The sequence below is a fragment of the Panthera tigris genome, chromosome A2, assembly GCF_018350195.1.
Source record: "Panthera tigris isolate Pti1 chromosome A2, P.tigris_Pti1_mat1.1, whole genome shotgun sequence".
Classification (NCBI taxonomy): domain Eukaryota; kingdom Metazoa; phylum Chordata; class Mammalia; order Carnivora; family Felidae; genus Panthera; species Panthera tigris.
In genome coordinates, this window is record NC_056661.1 from 21,428,270 (window position 1) to 21,446,911 (window position 18,642).

The 18,642-nt window shown below is 38.8% G+C and overlaps 1 protein-coding gene across 16 annotated transcripts in view; it reads right to left on the reverse strand.

The window, feature by feature from the left end:
- Positions 1-18,642, reverse strand: part of SFMBT1 (Scm like with four mbt domains 1) — a 127,925-nt gene that overhangs the window by 23,416 nt on the left and 85,867 nt on the right. For all 16 annotated transcript variants that reach the window (XM_042979149.1, XM_042979155.1, XM_042979153.1 and 13 more), the window contains 7 exons: positions 16,033-16,273; positions 8,091-8,179; positions 5,724-5,970; positions 4,972-5,066; positions 4,363-4,464; positions 2,749-2,899; positions 367-449 (listed from right to left, as the gene is read on the reverse strand). In XM_042979149.1, coding sequence (XP_042835083.1) covers positions 367-449; positions 2,749-2,899; positions 4,363-4,464; positions 4,972-5,066; positions 5,724-5,970; positions 8,091-8,179; positions 16,033-16,273 — 1,008 coding nt within the window. The remainder of the gene's footprint in view (positions 1-366; positions 450-2,748; positions 2,900-4,362; positions 4,465-4,971; positions 5,067-5,723; positions 5,971-8,090; positions 8,180-16,032; positions 16,274-18,642) is intronic.

Sequence of the window (18,642 nt, forward strand, 5' to 3'; positions counted from 1 at the left end):
GCTTTATGCTGTGAGCTTTTTACTGCTATTTAGCGTTGTAAACCATACGCATGTAATATTTTCATACAAGTATTTTTAAATAAGTTTAACCATTTCTTTCCACTTAACACTTTTTCATATTTTGAAGCAACCAAAAATAATTATGAACTAAAAAAATTCACGATTTTAGCTAATAAAAAACCTGATAAACTTTAAAAATTCATTAACTTCCACAGTCGATGAATTTTCCTTGCACCACTGTATTACAATCAATGAGATGCTTATTTGAGCTGAGCGAGGGGACTGAGTACGAAGCATACGAGCGTGAAAAGCACAGCAGTCCCCAGCGGACCCGGAGCGTGGCAGCGAGGGGACCAGGGTTCTCACCGGGGGGAAGCACCTCTGGGGAGCAGCTTCGGCACCACACTGTTTGAGGTAGTCAGCCCAATCAAAGTCCTGGCCCGGGTAGCCTAGGTAAGAATATGAGAACAAAAATTCACACCACACATGTCTGCCTGGCTTTTCCATTCCCCCAGATATCCACCCACAACTTCTCATTGGCTAATTTGAGGACTTTGTTCTTTTTAAGGAGGAGGAAAAACACCCTATAAATCAGAAGCGTTTTTCATGTTTTAAAACAGATCAACTTTGGTCAAACTATAGCAATACAATAAAATCCTTTGAATAAATTAAAAAAATTGTTTTTCATGTTTATTTATTTTCTTGAGACAGACAGACACAGACAGAGAGAGAGAGACAGAGAGAGAGAGATGTGCAGAGAGGGGCAGAAAGAGAGGGAGAGAGAAGAGCCCTATGCAGAGTTCCATCTCATGAACCATGAGACCATGACACGAGCCGAAATCAAGGGCAGAAGGCTTAACACAGATTGAGCCACTCAGGCGTCCCACTTTGAATAAATTTTTAAACTTTCAAGCTTCAAACTAGGCATTTATTTTCCACAATATTTTATATGATTAGCTGCTAGCAGTTTACCAAAAGAATTTAAAACAGTTATGACTGGATTTGATTTGTACTAATAAATCCAGTCTTACTATCCATTCTATTCCAACTTAGGCTCTAAAGGACGGGACAGCAAATAATCTTTCTTCCCTCATGAAGCTCTGTCCTTACACATCTTAGCCACTCCTGACATAAAAGTCTCAGCACTGTTTCCAGATTCATGTTGTACAGAAGCGCAACGCCGTCTTGTAACCTGAATCATGAAGTCATTTCCGAAGAAAAAAGTTGAGCTTAACTGTCTGCTTAAGTCCACCATGGTTCTTGGTAGAAGCCTCTCAGATCTGATGCCCTGGCAACACTATCTGCCCAGCTGCCCCACCGTTTTGGACCAGCTCTCCGCCGTGCAGAGCTGAGCAACAGCGGGCTACCACACCACACCACACCACACCAGCTGATAGCCACACGGCCCCTGCAGTCCCTCCCCCGCCCAACTCAGACTGTTACCATGTCCCCCCTACTCCACTTCTGCCTCCACCTCTATTCCTCACAGTAAACCAGCTGCCATTTCCAGTGACATAATCCACTACTTTCCTCCTACTTACAGAGATAGATGATTGTCTGTAACAAAGCTGAAAGCTCCAGTATCGTTAATAATTGTTTTTTCCTTTTCACACAAAGGCAGCGGTAAGATAAAGAACTTGGGATGTCCAGAGTCTTCCAGCAAAGCAAGAACTTCCTCCTGTAGTCATGTCCCCCTCTGCCACCACCACCAGGCAGGTGTGCCCACTGTGTGTTCACTGATGAGAGAACCTGGGAGGCTCCATTACTGTTTCTCCTACTTGCTCCTTGAAGGAACCATCATACTCACTTTTGCCTCCCCAGTGACAGACACGCCCAATACCTGGCTCATAACAAACATTCCATAAATGTTTTTTGGATGAATGAAGGCTGAATAAACAGCACAAGTTCTGAGTTTATGACTCTTGTTAACACATAAGAGCAATTCCAGCCCAGTGTTCCAGCACTCACCGTTTAAGAAGCGAAGTTGTATTTGCCCAAAGCCTACTAATAAAGGATACACAGACTTCCAATCAAGTAATCTGATTGCTGATATAAAAAGCAGATAAACATTTAACATGTCCAGATATTCTATGCTATAATTATTAAAAATTTCAGTCAAGGTCAACGAAATCATATTTAAGAGCATTGATTAAAGGATCAAAGATATTTTGCAAAGTTGCAAACACCAGGAAAATGAGTTGCTGGTTTCCTACCTACAGCCTCTCTGAGTCCTACTCTTAATCATAAACCTCCCTCTCAAGTCTGAAGAGCTGCACTCCAAGCGGATGCCCAGAAACCTGAAAGTCATCTGATATCTGCCTCCTACCTCCGAGTTCTGGTTCTGAGGTCTCTCCTCCCCTACCAACTCCCAACCCTGCTGACACTCTCTGTGTGTCCTACTCTCACACTCCTCTGTGCCCTCATGACACACATAGGAGGGGCCAACCAAGAACGTGCATGGGACCCCAGGTGTTATGAAGATATATTTGTCAAGGTAGGAGGACAGAACGTAACTCGACTTAATCATTTTAGCTTAACTTATAACTTGCAAATATTTAAATATATGGAATCGAGGCCTTCACTTATACTTGTTTTGGGACCCAAAAAATGTTGAGGACAAGCTGGGGAATGAAGAGAGAGAGAGACAGAGAGAGACACACACACACACAGAGAGAGAGAGAGAGGGAGATAAATGCCATTTCAAAAAGAAGCCCCTGATGGACAATTCAGAAAACAACAACTACATACCGGGAGGGGGGCTGATGTGTAAACCATTCTTCAGACTCCACTGCACGGGGAAAAGACCGGGACTGTCAGCATGACACACGAAACATCGCCGTGCGTGATTCTCTGGTCGCAAATCATCCATTTCTACCAGGAAGTACTTCTCATCAAAAACCTGCACATACAATTGAACAGACAACGCAGACAAATGGTTTTATGTGTATGTATACACACACATATGTGTGTGTGTCATTCCTCGGCATAGACAAACATGTTACAAAACTTCATAGACACAGTGGGTATAGCAACACTAAGCACTCAATAAATGTTACCTCTGTGTCAGGCACTGGTTTGTTTTTGTTTTTTTTTATGTTTACTCATTTTTGAGTGAAAAACAGAGCGCGAGCAGGGAAGGGGCAGAGAGAGGGGGAGACCCAGAATCCAAAGCAGGCTCTAGGCTCTGAACTGTCAGCACAGAGCCCAACATGGGGCTTGAACTCACGAATTGTGAGATCATGATCTGAGCCGACTAAGCCACCCAGGTGCCCCCAGGCACTGTTTTAATTAAATGCTTTCCACACATCAATTCTGTTTTAATCTTCCTTACAACTTAATAAGGTAGGGACCATTATCAACCTCATTTTGCAGATAAGGAAGCTGGATTGAAAAAGAAGTTAAATAACTTGCCCCATTTTGCCCAGCAAAGAAGCAGCAGAACCTGGGCTCAAATCTAAGTACTTGGGCTCCAAACACAATTTAGTTTAGGTTTAGTGAGGAGTCGGCCACACTTGTATATTAAATTTTTGGATCCTAGCCGAGTTTCAAATGCCTAAAAGGTTTTATTAACCTTCTCTGGCTCCTGGCCACCCAACAGCCCTTTAGACTTCAGATAGGGCCTTCTGACCCCACTGTAGGTTGAGAATCCCTCCCTGTTCAAAAATAATCTTCTCCTAAAGCAAAACAATTTAAATCTCGACCAATCAGATGATTCAGCATCCAAGCAACTTCTGCTCCAGTCATGCCAGTCTTCTGGTTCTACTCTGGGTAAATGGGCTTCTGCTCCAGTGCCGAACTAACCCCTTCTCCTGGGCCTCAGTTCTAGTAATTGAGTAACCAGGGCCTGACAACCTGCCCAGCTCCTGTGGTTACTCTCAACCAGAGCCTTACGTTAGTCAGCCTTCCAAAAGATTGAAGTCTGAGTCTGGACTCCATGCTGGAGCAATCCTGGGCAGATCTCATGACATGGACCACCTGCTTCCCCAACATCCCCTCACCCAGTGAGCCCTGCACCTGGGTGGATACCGACGCTGATGCCTGTGCCCGTACTTCTCAGACACTGCAAGCTGCCTGCCAGGTTAAGTCCCCTCTAGTGTTCAGTAAGGCCTGCTCCCAAGACCACACACCCCACTACTCTGGCACTCGAGCTTTGGTCGGTTGGGGTGAGCAGGCCCAGAAGAAGGAACGGGCCGCAGAGACCTGGACAGTACAAATACAAAATGTGCACAGAAGTCATTCTAGCCTCACAGCTTAGGAGAAACATGGCTCAGATCAGCAGAGCCTGAAGATCAAAACACTACCACTTTCCTAAACCAGTCACCCTGACAGGAATTCTTACCAAGAGAGCTGCCCCCATTTTACCTTAACAACCGTAGCAGGAGAGATCCCAAAAGGAGACCAGGGGTCCACAGCTTCCAATTTCATATTTACAGAGAATGAATGAGTGCTAATCACTTGTTTGTCCTGAAATGCAAACACCAAGAGGGAATAAAACTATAGTATTTTCACATTAATTTTATACTCATATATAGCAGAATATTACTCTTAATTAAAATAACGTAACTGTCCAACTTCTGGTAAAGAATTTAATCCTGTAATTTTCTTTCCTTGAATAAATTAGTCAGAAAAAAAATTATTCAGAAAAAATTATTCAAAAAAAAAAGTATTGGAAGTACTCCTACTCTATTTGGCACACAAAGGCCATCTGGAGGAAAACAAGTTTATTTTATAACAACTGGGGCTATGTAGTTACAAGTGGAAAAGACAAGACTCAAACACTTTAAGAGAACTCTGGGAGAAAACCTAGACTACCTTTAGAAGAGAAACAGGATGCCCATCACTCAAATCTCTTTCCTCAAACTTCAAACCTCTTTCCTCCTCCAACTATCACAGCGTGTTCACTGACCCGGGGTTACTGTGCCCTAGCCCACTGTGAGAGGTAAGTACTATCCATCATGTTTTTGTTCTTACCTTAAATAAGTACGATGGCAATGGCTCTTCCTCCTCCTCTTCCACTTTGGCCAGGATCTCCTGCCACTCAGCTTCATTCTTTAGATGCTGGATGGCTTTAGTAAAACAAGACAGGATGTTTTAAATGAGGAGAACTTACTTTATAACTGTTTTGAAAGCATTCGTGTAAACAAAAAAGTCACTTTCCACGGGGAAAAGAAAGGGCTCCAGCCCACTTATACCATCTTCATTCAAAAGAACCTGCATCTTAACTTCAGTACTCTGTCTCCCCTATTCAGAGCGTGGGTAGCAAGTCTGGTGAAAATACCTACAGGGAGATTATAAGGATTGCTGTAGGCCACCAAATAACAGAACGTCCAAACTTGCTTTAAACAGTCATTCCCGTTTTGATCTCACTGTTATTTCTTTTAATCACGTTAATCCACTTTGAACCAAGACCTAGACTACTCCTATATGTATCTAAATGCTACCTAGAGAATTTTTCTTCAATTTTGGTGAGGCAGGAGTCCATGAGTACATCAATATGTGTGGCAAGTTACTAATAAACCAAAAAAACAAAACAAAACAAAACAAAACCAAAAAACAAAAAAATAGGCACGAAACTGCATACACATTTTTTTGAAATATCTCTATTACACAAAGGCTTTTGTAATATGTAGAGTAATGGCGTTTTTCAGTCTTATCAACATTAATAAAAACATACTATGACCATAACGTAACAGTTAAAGTTAAAAAGTCCTATTACTCTTCACCTAATGGGGGCTGAAGCTCATATCCCTGTTGAGCAGCCCAACCAACGTGATGAAGAAATGGATCCAAGTAATACAACCAAAAGTCAAAACTGTCAGAACTTTCCAGTCCTTCATAGCGCAGCTTCAGCCTTCCTCCGATGTTCTCTACTACCGTAACGATCCAAGTGCTCAACAAGTCCCGGAAAGCTTGACACTCTAGCCTGGAGCCCGGGGCAATGAGATCTAAAGGGTTCCTCCCATTACGGAGCTGTAGGTACAAGATGTAAAATGATTAAGAGAAGTTAACACAGTATTCTAAAAAGTCAAGTTTTAAATTATCTCAGATTAGCCTTTATATTTTTATCCACTCAAAGTCATGTCACTGAATGGCCTAATATCATACAAGTCTCTACAGTATTATTTCTAGATGATATGAAAATGTTTATCTTATAGAAAATCTTACTTACAATGCAATGAAACTATTCTAAGATCTCTAAGACTATGGTATATAGTCTCATCTAATAAGAATTTTTAAAATATCGTCGTTACTGAGTCTTATTACTAAGTCTTACTTAGCACTTAGTCTTACTCTGACACTGGGTTTTCTGCACCCAAGTCAGTATCTACCTGTGTCTGTCTATCTTATATTTTTTGAACAATGGGAGCACTGTATACTCTTTTTTAATTTGTGTTTGTTACTGAATACACCACAGCTTTCTTTCTATTATAGTACATATAAATCCTCTTCATTGTGTTAGACCATTTTATTGATATTCTGTGTTATAAGTGAGCAGTAATTTACCCACTTATCTACTGATGGCATTTCAGTTGTTTCTGATTTTTCACTCATTTCACAACAATGTTCCTATGAACACAGCATTTTGATTATGCTGATGGAAAGAAAAAGTTTAATTACCACTCTCTAGAAATACATTAAAAGCTACAATAAAGAATAGAAAAGAATGCTGATTCCATTATCACTTAGTCATTTCTTAATATTCAAACTTACTTTTTCCCCCTAATAAGAACTGCTCTGTGACGCTGCTCACATATTCATATGTATGCAAAAGAACATACGAACAAATGGAGAAACACATTCACAGCTAAGTATTAGAATGTCAGAATCATGGTCGATGTAGAGCTGGGTATCTATTAATTCATTGTTCATGATTTCATTCCATCATTAGAATTTTACTGTTTACTTAGTATGTGCCAGGCTCTGGCTAAGCATAATGAAATGAGTCTGAGTATAAAATATAAAGATCAGCCGGGAGAGTATTTACCAATCGAGTTTTAAAGGAGGAATGTGAATGGATCACAGAATTAGACATAAGAGTCAAACCTATGAAACACTTAGGAGGAAACATAGGAGTAAATCTTTGTGACCTTGCATTAAACAAAGCCTTCTTAGGTATGACACCAAAAGCATAAGCAACAGCAACAAAACAGATAAATTGGGCTACATCAAAATAAACTTTTGTGCTATAAACAATATCGTCAAACAAGTGAAAAGACGATCCACAAAACATCTGGAAATATATCTGGTCTGGATTTGTTATCAGATACAAGGAGCTCTTACAATTCTGTAATAAAAAAAACAAACAAACAAAAAACCCAATTTAAAAACAGGCAAAGACATTTCCTCCAAAAAGATATACAAATGGCCAACAGTATAGAAAAAGATGCTCAACATCATTAGTCATTAGGAAAATGTGCATCCAAAATTGGATACCGCTTCACACTCACTAGCATAGCTATAACCAAAAGAGAGTAACTAGTGTCGGCAAAGATGTAGAGAAACTGGAACATTCATACATTGCATTTCACATATGCCACAAAGCATGTAAGTGGTAGGACAGAAAGCGACAAAATAGAACTTAGAAATGTCATAACCAATAAACTGATTTCACAAAGACAAGAAACCTATATTATGTTCACTAACAAGCTCAAAAGCTACTCTAATTTAAAAGGACTGTTGGAAGAAGATAGGTGGTAAGGATACGATAGGTCCAGCGTCTTCTGAGTGAAAGAAAAGGGGGTCTCAATCCACCTGGGGTGGGAGTTACAAATTCCTGAAGTAGAATCAACACCTGCTCAGTTACAGAGAGCCCAAAAAGGCCACATTTTCCAACTTCATAAAAGAATCTGGAAAGCTAGATTTTTATGTGTCAGCAACTAATTTGGAATATTCTAGGCACTAAGGCACCAGTTGGCAACTTCTGAGGATACGTTTAAACCCAGCAGTACCCATTGTCTATGTCTGTAGTAATGATGCTTATTTGCTTTAGAGTGCTAAACGAGCAACCAATTTTAAGATTCCTTGGACAAGAAATATCACTGAAGATGAAAAGAGTTTTCCTCACTGGTTCTGCAAGCAGTAATACTCACGCCCTCTAGCAGGGGAACAGGAGGGCTACACGCTCCCACCAGGGTCTGCCGCAGAAACTCATCCCAATCAGACACTTTGTCTCTGATGCCTAGATGAGGGAATAAATGAGTGATTACTCATAATGTCAGCTACAGAACACAGAGAAACAAAACCTAATACAGAGAAGTTAAACCAGTGAAAATGGGTTTAGAGGTGCATTTGTACTTTTAATATCTAAGTCCAACATGTTACTTCTTTCAGAGCTTAAAAAAATCCCCAGCTAGATAAAGCTCCTTCCTAATTAGTTTAATAAAAGGGATACACAAAACAAAAGAGAATACAGTAACAGCGGCCTAATTTTATCCAAAAGCTAACTACTTTATTTATTTTTATTTATTTTGAGAGAGAGAGAGAGAGAGAGAGAGAGAGCGAGCGTGCACATGTGAGAGACCGTGGGAGAGGGGCAATGAGAGAGAGGGAAAGAGAATCCCAAGCAGGCTCCGCACTCTGAGCACAGAGTCTGATGCAGGGCTCGAACACACAAATTGTGAGATCGTGACCTGAGCCAAAATCAAGAGTCAGACGCTTAACTGACTGAGCCACCCAGGTGCCCCACTACTTTATTTTTTATCATGGGAATTCTCAAATATATATAGAAGTAGAGAAAATAGTATAATGAATCTCCATGTACCTTAGCTTCAACAACTGTCACTTCATGGTCAACTTTTCCATCCAGACCAGGAGTTGTTAGCAAACAATAACCTTTGGGCTAACTTTGGTCCACTGTCTATTTTTGTAAATAAGGTTTTATTGGAACACATCCATGCACATTTGTTTACACACTGTTTGTGGCTGCTTTCACACCACAAAGGTAGTGTTAGGTATCTGTTACAAGGATCACATGGACTGTAAAACCTAAAATATTTACTGTCTGGTCCTTTACAGATGTTCTGCCAACCAACCACAGATTATGTAGAACCCAATTCCTGATATAACTGTATCATATAATATCATGTAATTTCATCCAATATAATCTCAGTGGTTTTTGTTTCTGTTTTTGTTTTTTGTAGACGGCAAGCATGAACTGGGGAGAGGGGCAGAGGGAGAGAGAGAGAAAGAAAATCTTAAACAGGCTCCACACTTAGCCCAGAGCCCGATGCAGGGCTCCATCCCATGATCCTGGGATCACGACCTGAACTAAAATCAAGAGTCAGATGCTCAGGGTGCTTGGGTGGCTCAATCACATAAGCGTCCAACTCTTGATGTTGGCTCAGATCACGATTTTATGGTAGTGGAATCGAGCCCCCTTGCTGGCTCTGCTCTGGGTGTGGAGCCTGCTTGGAATTCTGTCTCTGCCCCTTCCCCACTCTCTCTCACCTGTGCACACACACACACACGCGTGCTCTTTCTCTCAAAATAAATAAACAAAAACGGTCGGATGCTCAACCAACTGAGCTACCCAGGCGCCCCTCAGTATGTATTTCTAAAAAAATAACTTTTTATGTAAGCACAATATGACGCCTTTAAAAATTAATAATTCTTCAATATCAAATATCTAGTCCATGTTTAAATGCCCCCAAATGTCTCACAGTTTTTTCCAATTTGCTTGATCAAATCAGGATCCCAATGAGATGTACACACTGCAAATGGTTGATTTATTGCTTAAGTCTCTTTTAAGGTGTATGTTCTTTCTCCCCTCCATCTCCCCATTCTCTTTCTAGCAGCATATTTGTTGAAAAACAGCCTTTTGTCTGTTTAACATTTTTCTGAGTCTGCTTTTACTGGTAGCCTCCATGTGGGAGGTAACCGGTTGTTCCAATGACCTCTGTATTCTGTATAAATCAGTGTTTACAGCTACAGGCTTGATCAAATTCAGATTTGACTCTTTTGAGGGGGAGTCAAAAACAGCTCAAAAGCGGAGTCGTAATCTTCCACCACTACCATCAGGAAGCAGACTCAGTCTGGTTGTCTCTCCTTTTGTGGTGTTAGCAGCTTTTAATGGTCACTACACAGATACATGATTCGTTAGGGCTAAAAGTGGTGATTTTCCCATCATCCCTTTTTTTGTTTACTAACCAAAAATATTCTATGAAGAAAAATTTCTCTTCTTCAACTACTTCATTACCTTGCGTTATAGTTCACAAAGAAAAAAAGCAGGATATATGTTTGATTCTCTATCTTTCCCTGTATTTACCAGCTTTCAAAATCGTCAGTGGCGTCCCCATCATCCTCCAAAGGCGATCAAGGAGAGTTCTGTTTAAAAGTCACACTAGGAAATTATAGATTAAAGCACATCCGATATGCTTCAGGTCATCGCAGCTGTTCTCCTACTGATGCTCACACTGTCCTGTCTTTAACCAGAAGGAGTCTCTTTTGATATGACCCTAGTAAACAGGCACTGACATCTTTCTCACTTTTGGTATGAACGGTGTCCCAGGCTCAGCTGGCACCTTTCCTGCCCCGGTACAAGAACCAGCTCCTTCTCCAAGGAGCTCGAATTTGTCTGGGTGAAAATGGTATTCAGAGATCATACTTAGGGTGCTGAGTGCTTGTTTTTAAAAAAATATTCTTTATACTAAGTTTGTGTTTCTAGTTTTTTTCAGTATCTAGAATGAATAAAGATCCTTTTTAAAAGACATAAATCAGATTAGGAGTTCATATGGATACTGCCAATACAAATTCATGAAGACATTGTTTCTACTTCATATACCTAAGCTCTCCTTTCTATCCTGCTGAAAACCCTAGTTCTTAATTACACATTTCATAATGACTTTATTCCACAATACCCAAATATTATTTCAAAATAGTATCAACTTTGCGACCAACAATGATTACTAAAAACAGCTTACTTTTGTTGTTGTTGTTATGCTATACCCCTATTAGGGATGTACCTTTACTTTAAATTAGTGTATTTGAAAGCCAACGAAATAGTTGTCTGAGAGGTCACTTCACAACCTCCATACACAGTTACATTTCTCTGCTGCTTTTGTTTTTGTGGGTTTTTTTTGTTTGTTTGTTTAGAAATTTCTTTAGAATGTTTTATAGTTCTATAAAATACGTACATAATTCCAAAATCAAATCTACAAAATAGACGCATTCAGAAAATCTAGCTTCTATCCCTTTCCCCACTTCATTCCATTCCCTTGTTTCCCCACAGGTAACTTTTTAAAATGATTTATCCTTTTATTTAAAAAAAAATGAACTTCACATATACATATTCATATGTTCTCCCCCTCCTTCATTTCTTACACATTTTCTCTTTCCATAAAATAAGACATCCTGGAGAATGCTCCTGCCTGTATGCAGATGGTCCCCATTTCTTTTTACCAGGCACTGCAGCTTTTTTCATTATAAAGTATCCTTTTGTCTCCTGTAATGCTTTCTAATCTGCATTCTACCTTTGTAAAATACCAAGAATGACACTCCTACTTTCTTTTTTATTTGATTTATCTTTGTCCATCCTTGTATTTTAACCCTTTCAGAATCTTTCCATTTATGTAGATCTCCTATAAACAGCACAAAAGTAGGCTTTGCCTTGTGGACCAACCTGAACTTTTTTTTTACTTTTAGAAGAGTAAGCCCATTGACATTTATGGATATTATCAATAGGTATGGCTTCAATTCTGTCATATTGTTAAATATCATATAGATTATTGGTGTGTGTGTGTATGTATATATAATAGTCTTTCACTATGTTATCTATTTTATTTGAACATATACTTTTTCTTTTTTTCTTTTTAAAATTTATATTTTGGCATTTAGAAAGGTTTGTATTTTTATTCTCCTCGTTCCCTTTATACTAATACCTTTGTATAACACTTTAGTTCTATTTTTGGACTATTTCCTATTCTTTTATAAACAGCAGTAACATTAGCCAAAACTTCTTTTTTCTCTTCTTCCTCACCATCTCATTTCAGGCAATAGCCTTTTATTCTCAATTAACATTTAAAAGGTAATTAGCTAAAAAAATAAAAGGCAATTAAATTACTCTGCAATAAAGCTGGTTTTTAAAAAAAGAAAAAAAGGCAGTGAGTGAGCTTTACCACTACGCACATGCCCTCCCTACTCTGCTGTCCCACATTTTTATAGTGACACTGTATCTACATTGTCATAGTATGTAGCTATTATATATTACACTGTCTCCTTCATACCCTTCATTTAGTTCCAAGTTCTATAGCTACATATATATTTAATGTTTCATTAACAGTTCTTATGCTGATGTTTCTTCATTCATTGGGTTTTCTAAAGTTCAGTCTCCAGTGGATGTCTTAGGAAGGGCTCAAAGGAACCTGAATCTTCGTATCTTCATAGCAATATGCATATGGCCTTTACACCTAAAGCTCAGTGTGACGAGATGTAAAACTCTTGTCTCATAGATTCTTTTACTGAATTTCTTAACTATGTTACCCTACTATTTTTTATCAAAAAGCTCAATTGTCAAGGGGCATCTGGGTGGCTCAGTTGGTTAAGCACCTGACTTCACCCAGGTCATGATCTCGCAGTTCATGGGTTCGAGCCCCACATCAGACTCTGTGCTGGCAGCTCAGAGCCTGGACCCTGCTTTGGATTCTGTGTCTCCCTTTCTCTGCCCCTCACCCACTCACGCTCTCTCTCTCTCTCTCTCAAAAATAAACATTAAAAAAAGTTAAAAAAAAAAAAAAAAAGAAAAGCACTATTGTCAATTAGTCTGAAATAATCTTGTTTTCCTTCCTTTTTAAGAAATTTAGACTTTTTGCCTAGGATTATTTTTTACTTTGAAGTCCAAGTGTCATTAGAACACATCTTGATGTAGCTGTTCTCACTGGATTTTCCCCTGTACATAGTGAGCCCTTTCTAGATGTATTTCAAGTCCTATTTTATTTCAGTAAGGTTTTCTTGAATTATAGTTTATAGTATTTTATTGTTTCTCTGTTGCCGTTTTCTTTAGGGACTTTACCCCGTCTTTTTTCTTTTCTCATATCTTTTTTATTTTGCAATTTTTCTTCCTTTTCATCTGCTATTTCTCTTCAGATATTATCCATGGTAAATGTGCTCCTGTGTTCATTTTAATAAACTTAGTCTTCATTTCTAATATATTTTTTTATATTTCTAGTTCTTGCCTAACTTTTACTTTTTCTCTTTTCAAATCTTCCTTTTCTCCAATCATCTCATTTCTGAATTTTTACAAATTTTATTTATACTTTTTCTCACTGCTTCTATCATTGTTACTACTTCCTCTTAGCTTGTTTTGAAATGTTTTTATGTGACACAGTGTTCATCTCTTTTGTGGTTATGCTTCTCCAGAAGTATTTTATTCCATCCTTCTCTCTCATTATAATAACCTTGTATTCAACTAAAATCATGTAAATGAGATGAATTTTCCTAGACTCAAGATGAGATGGTAGGCTAGGTAGCTTCATGTCTCTAGAGCTTCCTTACATTGTTTTTTTTTTTTTTTTCCACAAAACACTTAAAAATATGGCAGATAGAAGCCCACAGAACCCCAAGAACCCTAACACCTAAATATTCATTTCAAAATTTTTTTTAATGTTTATTTATTTTTGAAAGAGAAACAGCATGAGTGGGGGAGGAGCAGAGAGACAAGGAGACAGAATCCGAAGCAGGCTCCAGGCTCTGAGCTGTCAGCACAGAGCCTGATGCGGGGCTCGAACTCACCAACTGCAAGATCATAACCTGAGCCAAAGTTGGATGCTTAAATGACTGAGCCACCCAGGCACCCCCTAAATATTCATTTCAAAATACCATTATTCACCAAAAGAAACCAGGACTTCTTAGAGAAATGACTGATTTCAGTGCTGAGACAGAGAAAAGCTTCTTGAACTAAAATATAAATTACTCAAAGAATGATGGGAACATAACAAAGGACACATTAGTGGCAGCTTAAAGGGGTGCCCACTTGCCAAATCTAGGACAATGTGAGCATCAAGATAAATAATGACAGTAAAGGAACATAACCCATTGAGTAAAATAAGAATCATGAGTCTACACTGACATACATGTGTACGTAAATACACATACACATACACATATATAAGTATATGTATGTAAGTGGAGGAAAAGGAAAGCTCTTTCTATTGCAGAAAGCCAATTATGAAATGTAGACAGAATTAGAAAATACTATTTGGTGATATTAGAGTAATAATTGTTTCAGATAAAAATGATCAATCAATGCTAAAAATAGCAGGTAACAGTTTGAAGAGCAATGAGATATTTATATCACCTCAAAGTATCTTCCTACAAGATACTTATTAATTAAAAGCTGTACAAGTAATTTTATGGTGGAAAAACCTGACATACATCAAATTAGTCAAGTGATGAAAGTTACTGTATCACCAGCTATAGAACAAACCAACAACAGGTGTCTCATCCTAATAATGACTGATGCCCTAAAGGACACAGTGTCACTTCTGCAGTTTTCCTACCAAAAGTGCATAATCTGAGTCTAAGGAAACATCAGACAAACCCAAACTGTGGGACAGTCCAAAAGACTAACTGGCTTGTACTCTTCAAAAACATTAACACCAAGAAAGACAAAGAAAGGTTAAGAAAACTAAAAAGATGTGACAATCAAATACAATGTGTGATCCTGGACTGAATCCTGGACTAGGAAAAGAAACAAGGCATAATCAACATTATTGGGAAAATTGTCCCGTAACTTTCAAAAATGTCAGTCACAAAAAACAAAGTCTGAGAAACATCCAGATTAAAGGAATCTTATGAGACATGACACCTGAATACAATACATGATCTGGGATTTCCTTTTACTATCAAAACATTACGTGTAAAAACTGAGTAAGATCTACAAATTATAGTATTAAATCAAAGTTAATTTCTTTATTTTGTTATTTTACTGTGCCAATGGATGTCCTTGTTTTTTCTTAAATTCTTTTTAATTAATTTATTATTATTATTATTATTATTATTATTATTTTATTTTAGAAAGAGAGTGCATGCCAAGTGGGAGAGGGGCAGAGGAGGAGAGAAAGAAAATTTCAAACAGACTCCATGCCCAATGCAGGGCCGGAGGCAGGGCTCGATCCCACAATCCTGGGATTTCCTAAGCCGAAATTGAGAGTTGGACACTCAACCAACTGAGCCACCCAGACGCCCCGTCCTTATTTTTGTAAGAACATTAAAGTAAGAGTAAAAGGGCATCATGTCTGTAACTGACTTTCAAATGGTTCATTAAAAAATCATGCATGTGTGTGTATGAGAGTGAGAGGGAAGGAGGGAGAAGGAAGGACACCGTAAGTTTGGTAAAATGTCAACATTTAGGGAAACCTAGCAAAAAGTCTCTAAGAGTTTTCTATACTATTTTTGCAACTTTTCTGTAAATCTGAAATTATATCAAAATAAGTAAAGAAAAACATATAAGCTCTGGTATTTTCTTGAAGCGTGAAGCCTTTCTTCCCTTTCTCCACCTTTACATGACCCTCCTCCTCCTGCTTAATTTGGATTCTTCCCTTTCTCCACCTTTACATGACCCTCTGTCCTGCTTAATTTGGATTCTACTCCCAGTAAGGCTCTTTCCTGGAGAGGAACTTCAGTTCCTCATTTTAAGTTAAGACTCATTTTAAGAGTTCATAGGTCCCAGATATAACCTAGGGCTGAGAAGAGAGAGGACAATAAACTCAGAAGATATTGAGCATCAATAGCATAGCAATCTGGCCCAACGTACTTAAAGACAAACAGACCTACAAGTCCCAAACTCAGAGAGCCTCACGGTCTTACAAGATGATAAGCAACTGATGCTCCCAATGAGTACCATAAAAACCCAAGGCTTTATGAAGCCCAGAAAATAATTTTTAAAAATAGGGAAATGTGCATTATTCCTTATAAATATTTTCATTCAAAATGCTAACCCAAAAAAGTTAGAGAAAGCTATGTGCGTGGAGAATGGAAACCTCAAGGGTGTAGCCACGGCCATACCATATCATGTCTTGATAACATGTATTTTATTACCTTCCGGGGCTTCAAGGGTCTTCTTGTTCTGCTTACACCACCCAATGGGGTAGAGGCCGGCCTTCCTGATGTCACACCAGAAGTCCGCCCTCCGGTCCTCGCCATAGCCATCGTAGCGGAGCAGCAGCAACTGCTCACAGGTGGTGATGATGGTGGCAACCCAGTAGGTCTCAGGGTCTGTTTTCACAGCCACCTCCAGCTTCATCCCAGGAGCAAAGCCATTTTGCAAGCGTGTGTCCACCTGAACAGGGAAATTTTATTAACCACCAAATAAGTATCTCAAATGAGTATTTCTTTTGCCATTCTTTTCTTTTAAGTTTTTTTATTTCAAGGGTGGGGAGGGGCAGAGAGAGGGAGATAGAGAAAGAATCCTAAGCAGGCTCCTCACTGACAGCATGGATCCAGATGCGGGGCTCGATCCCACAAACTGTGAGATCATGACCTGAGCCAAAATCAAGAGTTGGCCGCTTACCCAACTGAGCTAACCCAGGCGCCCCTCCGACAGCCTTTTTTAAGACTTACAATTCTGAAGCACTAAACGCAATAAAACCTTCTCAAGGGAAACCTGAGAAATTCCAATGCTACCTCACAGGAGTGATCCAAACAAAACAAGGAACAGCAATGCTGCTCTGTTCTAGCCGACTCCAAAGGAATTTTAATAGAACTCAATATTTTCACAAAAGCAGTCTACTATGATTACAGAAAATGTTTTCTATTAAGTACATAAATCACTAAATGTTCACTATTTTAATAGCCTTCAACACATTATGTTTTCAAGAGTGATTTCTAGATCATTCCAAAAAGATTTATGATGCTAGAAAAGGGGAAAGACAAAATAAGCTATAATGATAATAAATTAGTATAACATGTACCATATGTAGAGACCCATACCTCCCAGTTTCCCTCAAATAGTCTACGTTTATACCTGTCTTCCTTGAATGATAATTAACAGCGGCCCGTTTCTCTCTCAAAGTGTCCTGATTTCAATGATAAATTATATGATCACAAAGGCATGGGTGAGCAATTCTGGAACTACTTCATGTGTATACTAAGATTAAAGTATGTACATATATTGTGAGAAATGAGAGCCAGGTTTCTCACTGTGGGAGAAAGAAGTACAAACAAGGAAAGGGGAGAATAGAATGAAACTCGTGTTGGACTGGAATCAGCAGTATCAGAACGAGGTCACAATGACAGAAAATAGTACAGATGTGTATGTATGTGTGTGCAAATACATCTCCTACCTCTGTGAACTGACAGGGACTGGAAGTAATGATACTCATTAGCAATAAGCAAATTCAGTTTACAAATCTTGATTTATAAATGCCATTCTCCAATGAAAAGAACAAGGGCTCCACGGAGAAATAAGTGACACCAATTTGGGGGTACAGAAAACATAGGAAGAGCCTGGAATATCTTGTGATACCAGAAAGTAAAGAAATTCTTCAAAAATGATGAGGGCATTTGTAAAGGACATGGGAGCCAACCAGAAGGATCCCCCAATGGTCACATTAGGAATCATTTGAGCAATAAAGTAAATAATCAGACTAATGGATTATAACCCATAGATTTAAATAATATCCGTGAGTCCACAGTGTAAAAAATAATTAACAGAGAAGAGGGGATAGATCCTTAGAACAGAAGACCAATTAATATAGAAAAAAATGATAGAAATAGAAAATCACCATTAGAAAAAACACAGAAATAAACACTGCAGGCAAGAATCATGCATCAGTGCAAAAATGACTATGATATTCACAGAATCTCAAAGGTTCTCCTATAAGATTCTTACCAATTATAAAGGGGAAAACAGTAACATCACAGTGAAGAACTACGGCAGACACCACCTTAACTAACTGATCAAAGTTAACATTACCAGTTCTAAAACATCAAAATCATACACCCTTGATGTCATACAACGAGAAAAGCACAGTATCGTTCTATGAAATTCTTCCCAAATCTGCATAAGCTCAAGCTAATCATGAATTATCCAAATTGAGGAATATTCCACAAGATAACTGATACATTATATGCTCTTCAAAATGTCTAGGCCATGAGAGACAAAGAAGGAACGAGGAACTCTTAAGCACCGGAGGACACTATGAAGACCTGACAAATAAATGCAACCCAGCAATCACAAACACTGGGCAGTTGAGGGGAGTCCTGGAAAGACAGCCAGGGAGGGAAAGTCCTACGTCCTGTACAACCCCCCCTGCCCTTCCCATCAACTGCCCTGTTGTACTCCTCACTGTATTAGAATTATGCAGTATGAATGCTGTCCTGTGTGTGCTTTTCTCCAGCCCAACACTGCTTATAGATTCGCTCATGTTACATTTAACAGTCTATTTTTCACCCCTGTATAGTATTCCATTATGCAAATATGCCACAATGTATCCATTCTAATGTTACAAACAGTAGGCCCTGTGAGAAGTTTGCAGCTTTGTAAGACTATAAACAGAATATCTTTGTGTCTCTGGGGCAAACATACATGGAATGCTATAACAGATATGGTCAAACCATTTCCAAAGTGGCTGCACCAGTTTACTTTCCCAGTAGTGTAAAAAAAATCCTTTTGCTGCAACACTCTAGGCAACGTTTGTGTATTTTCAG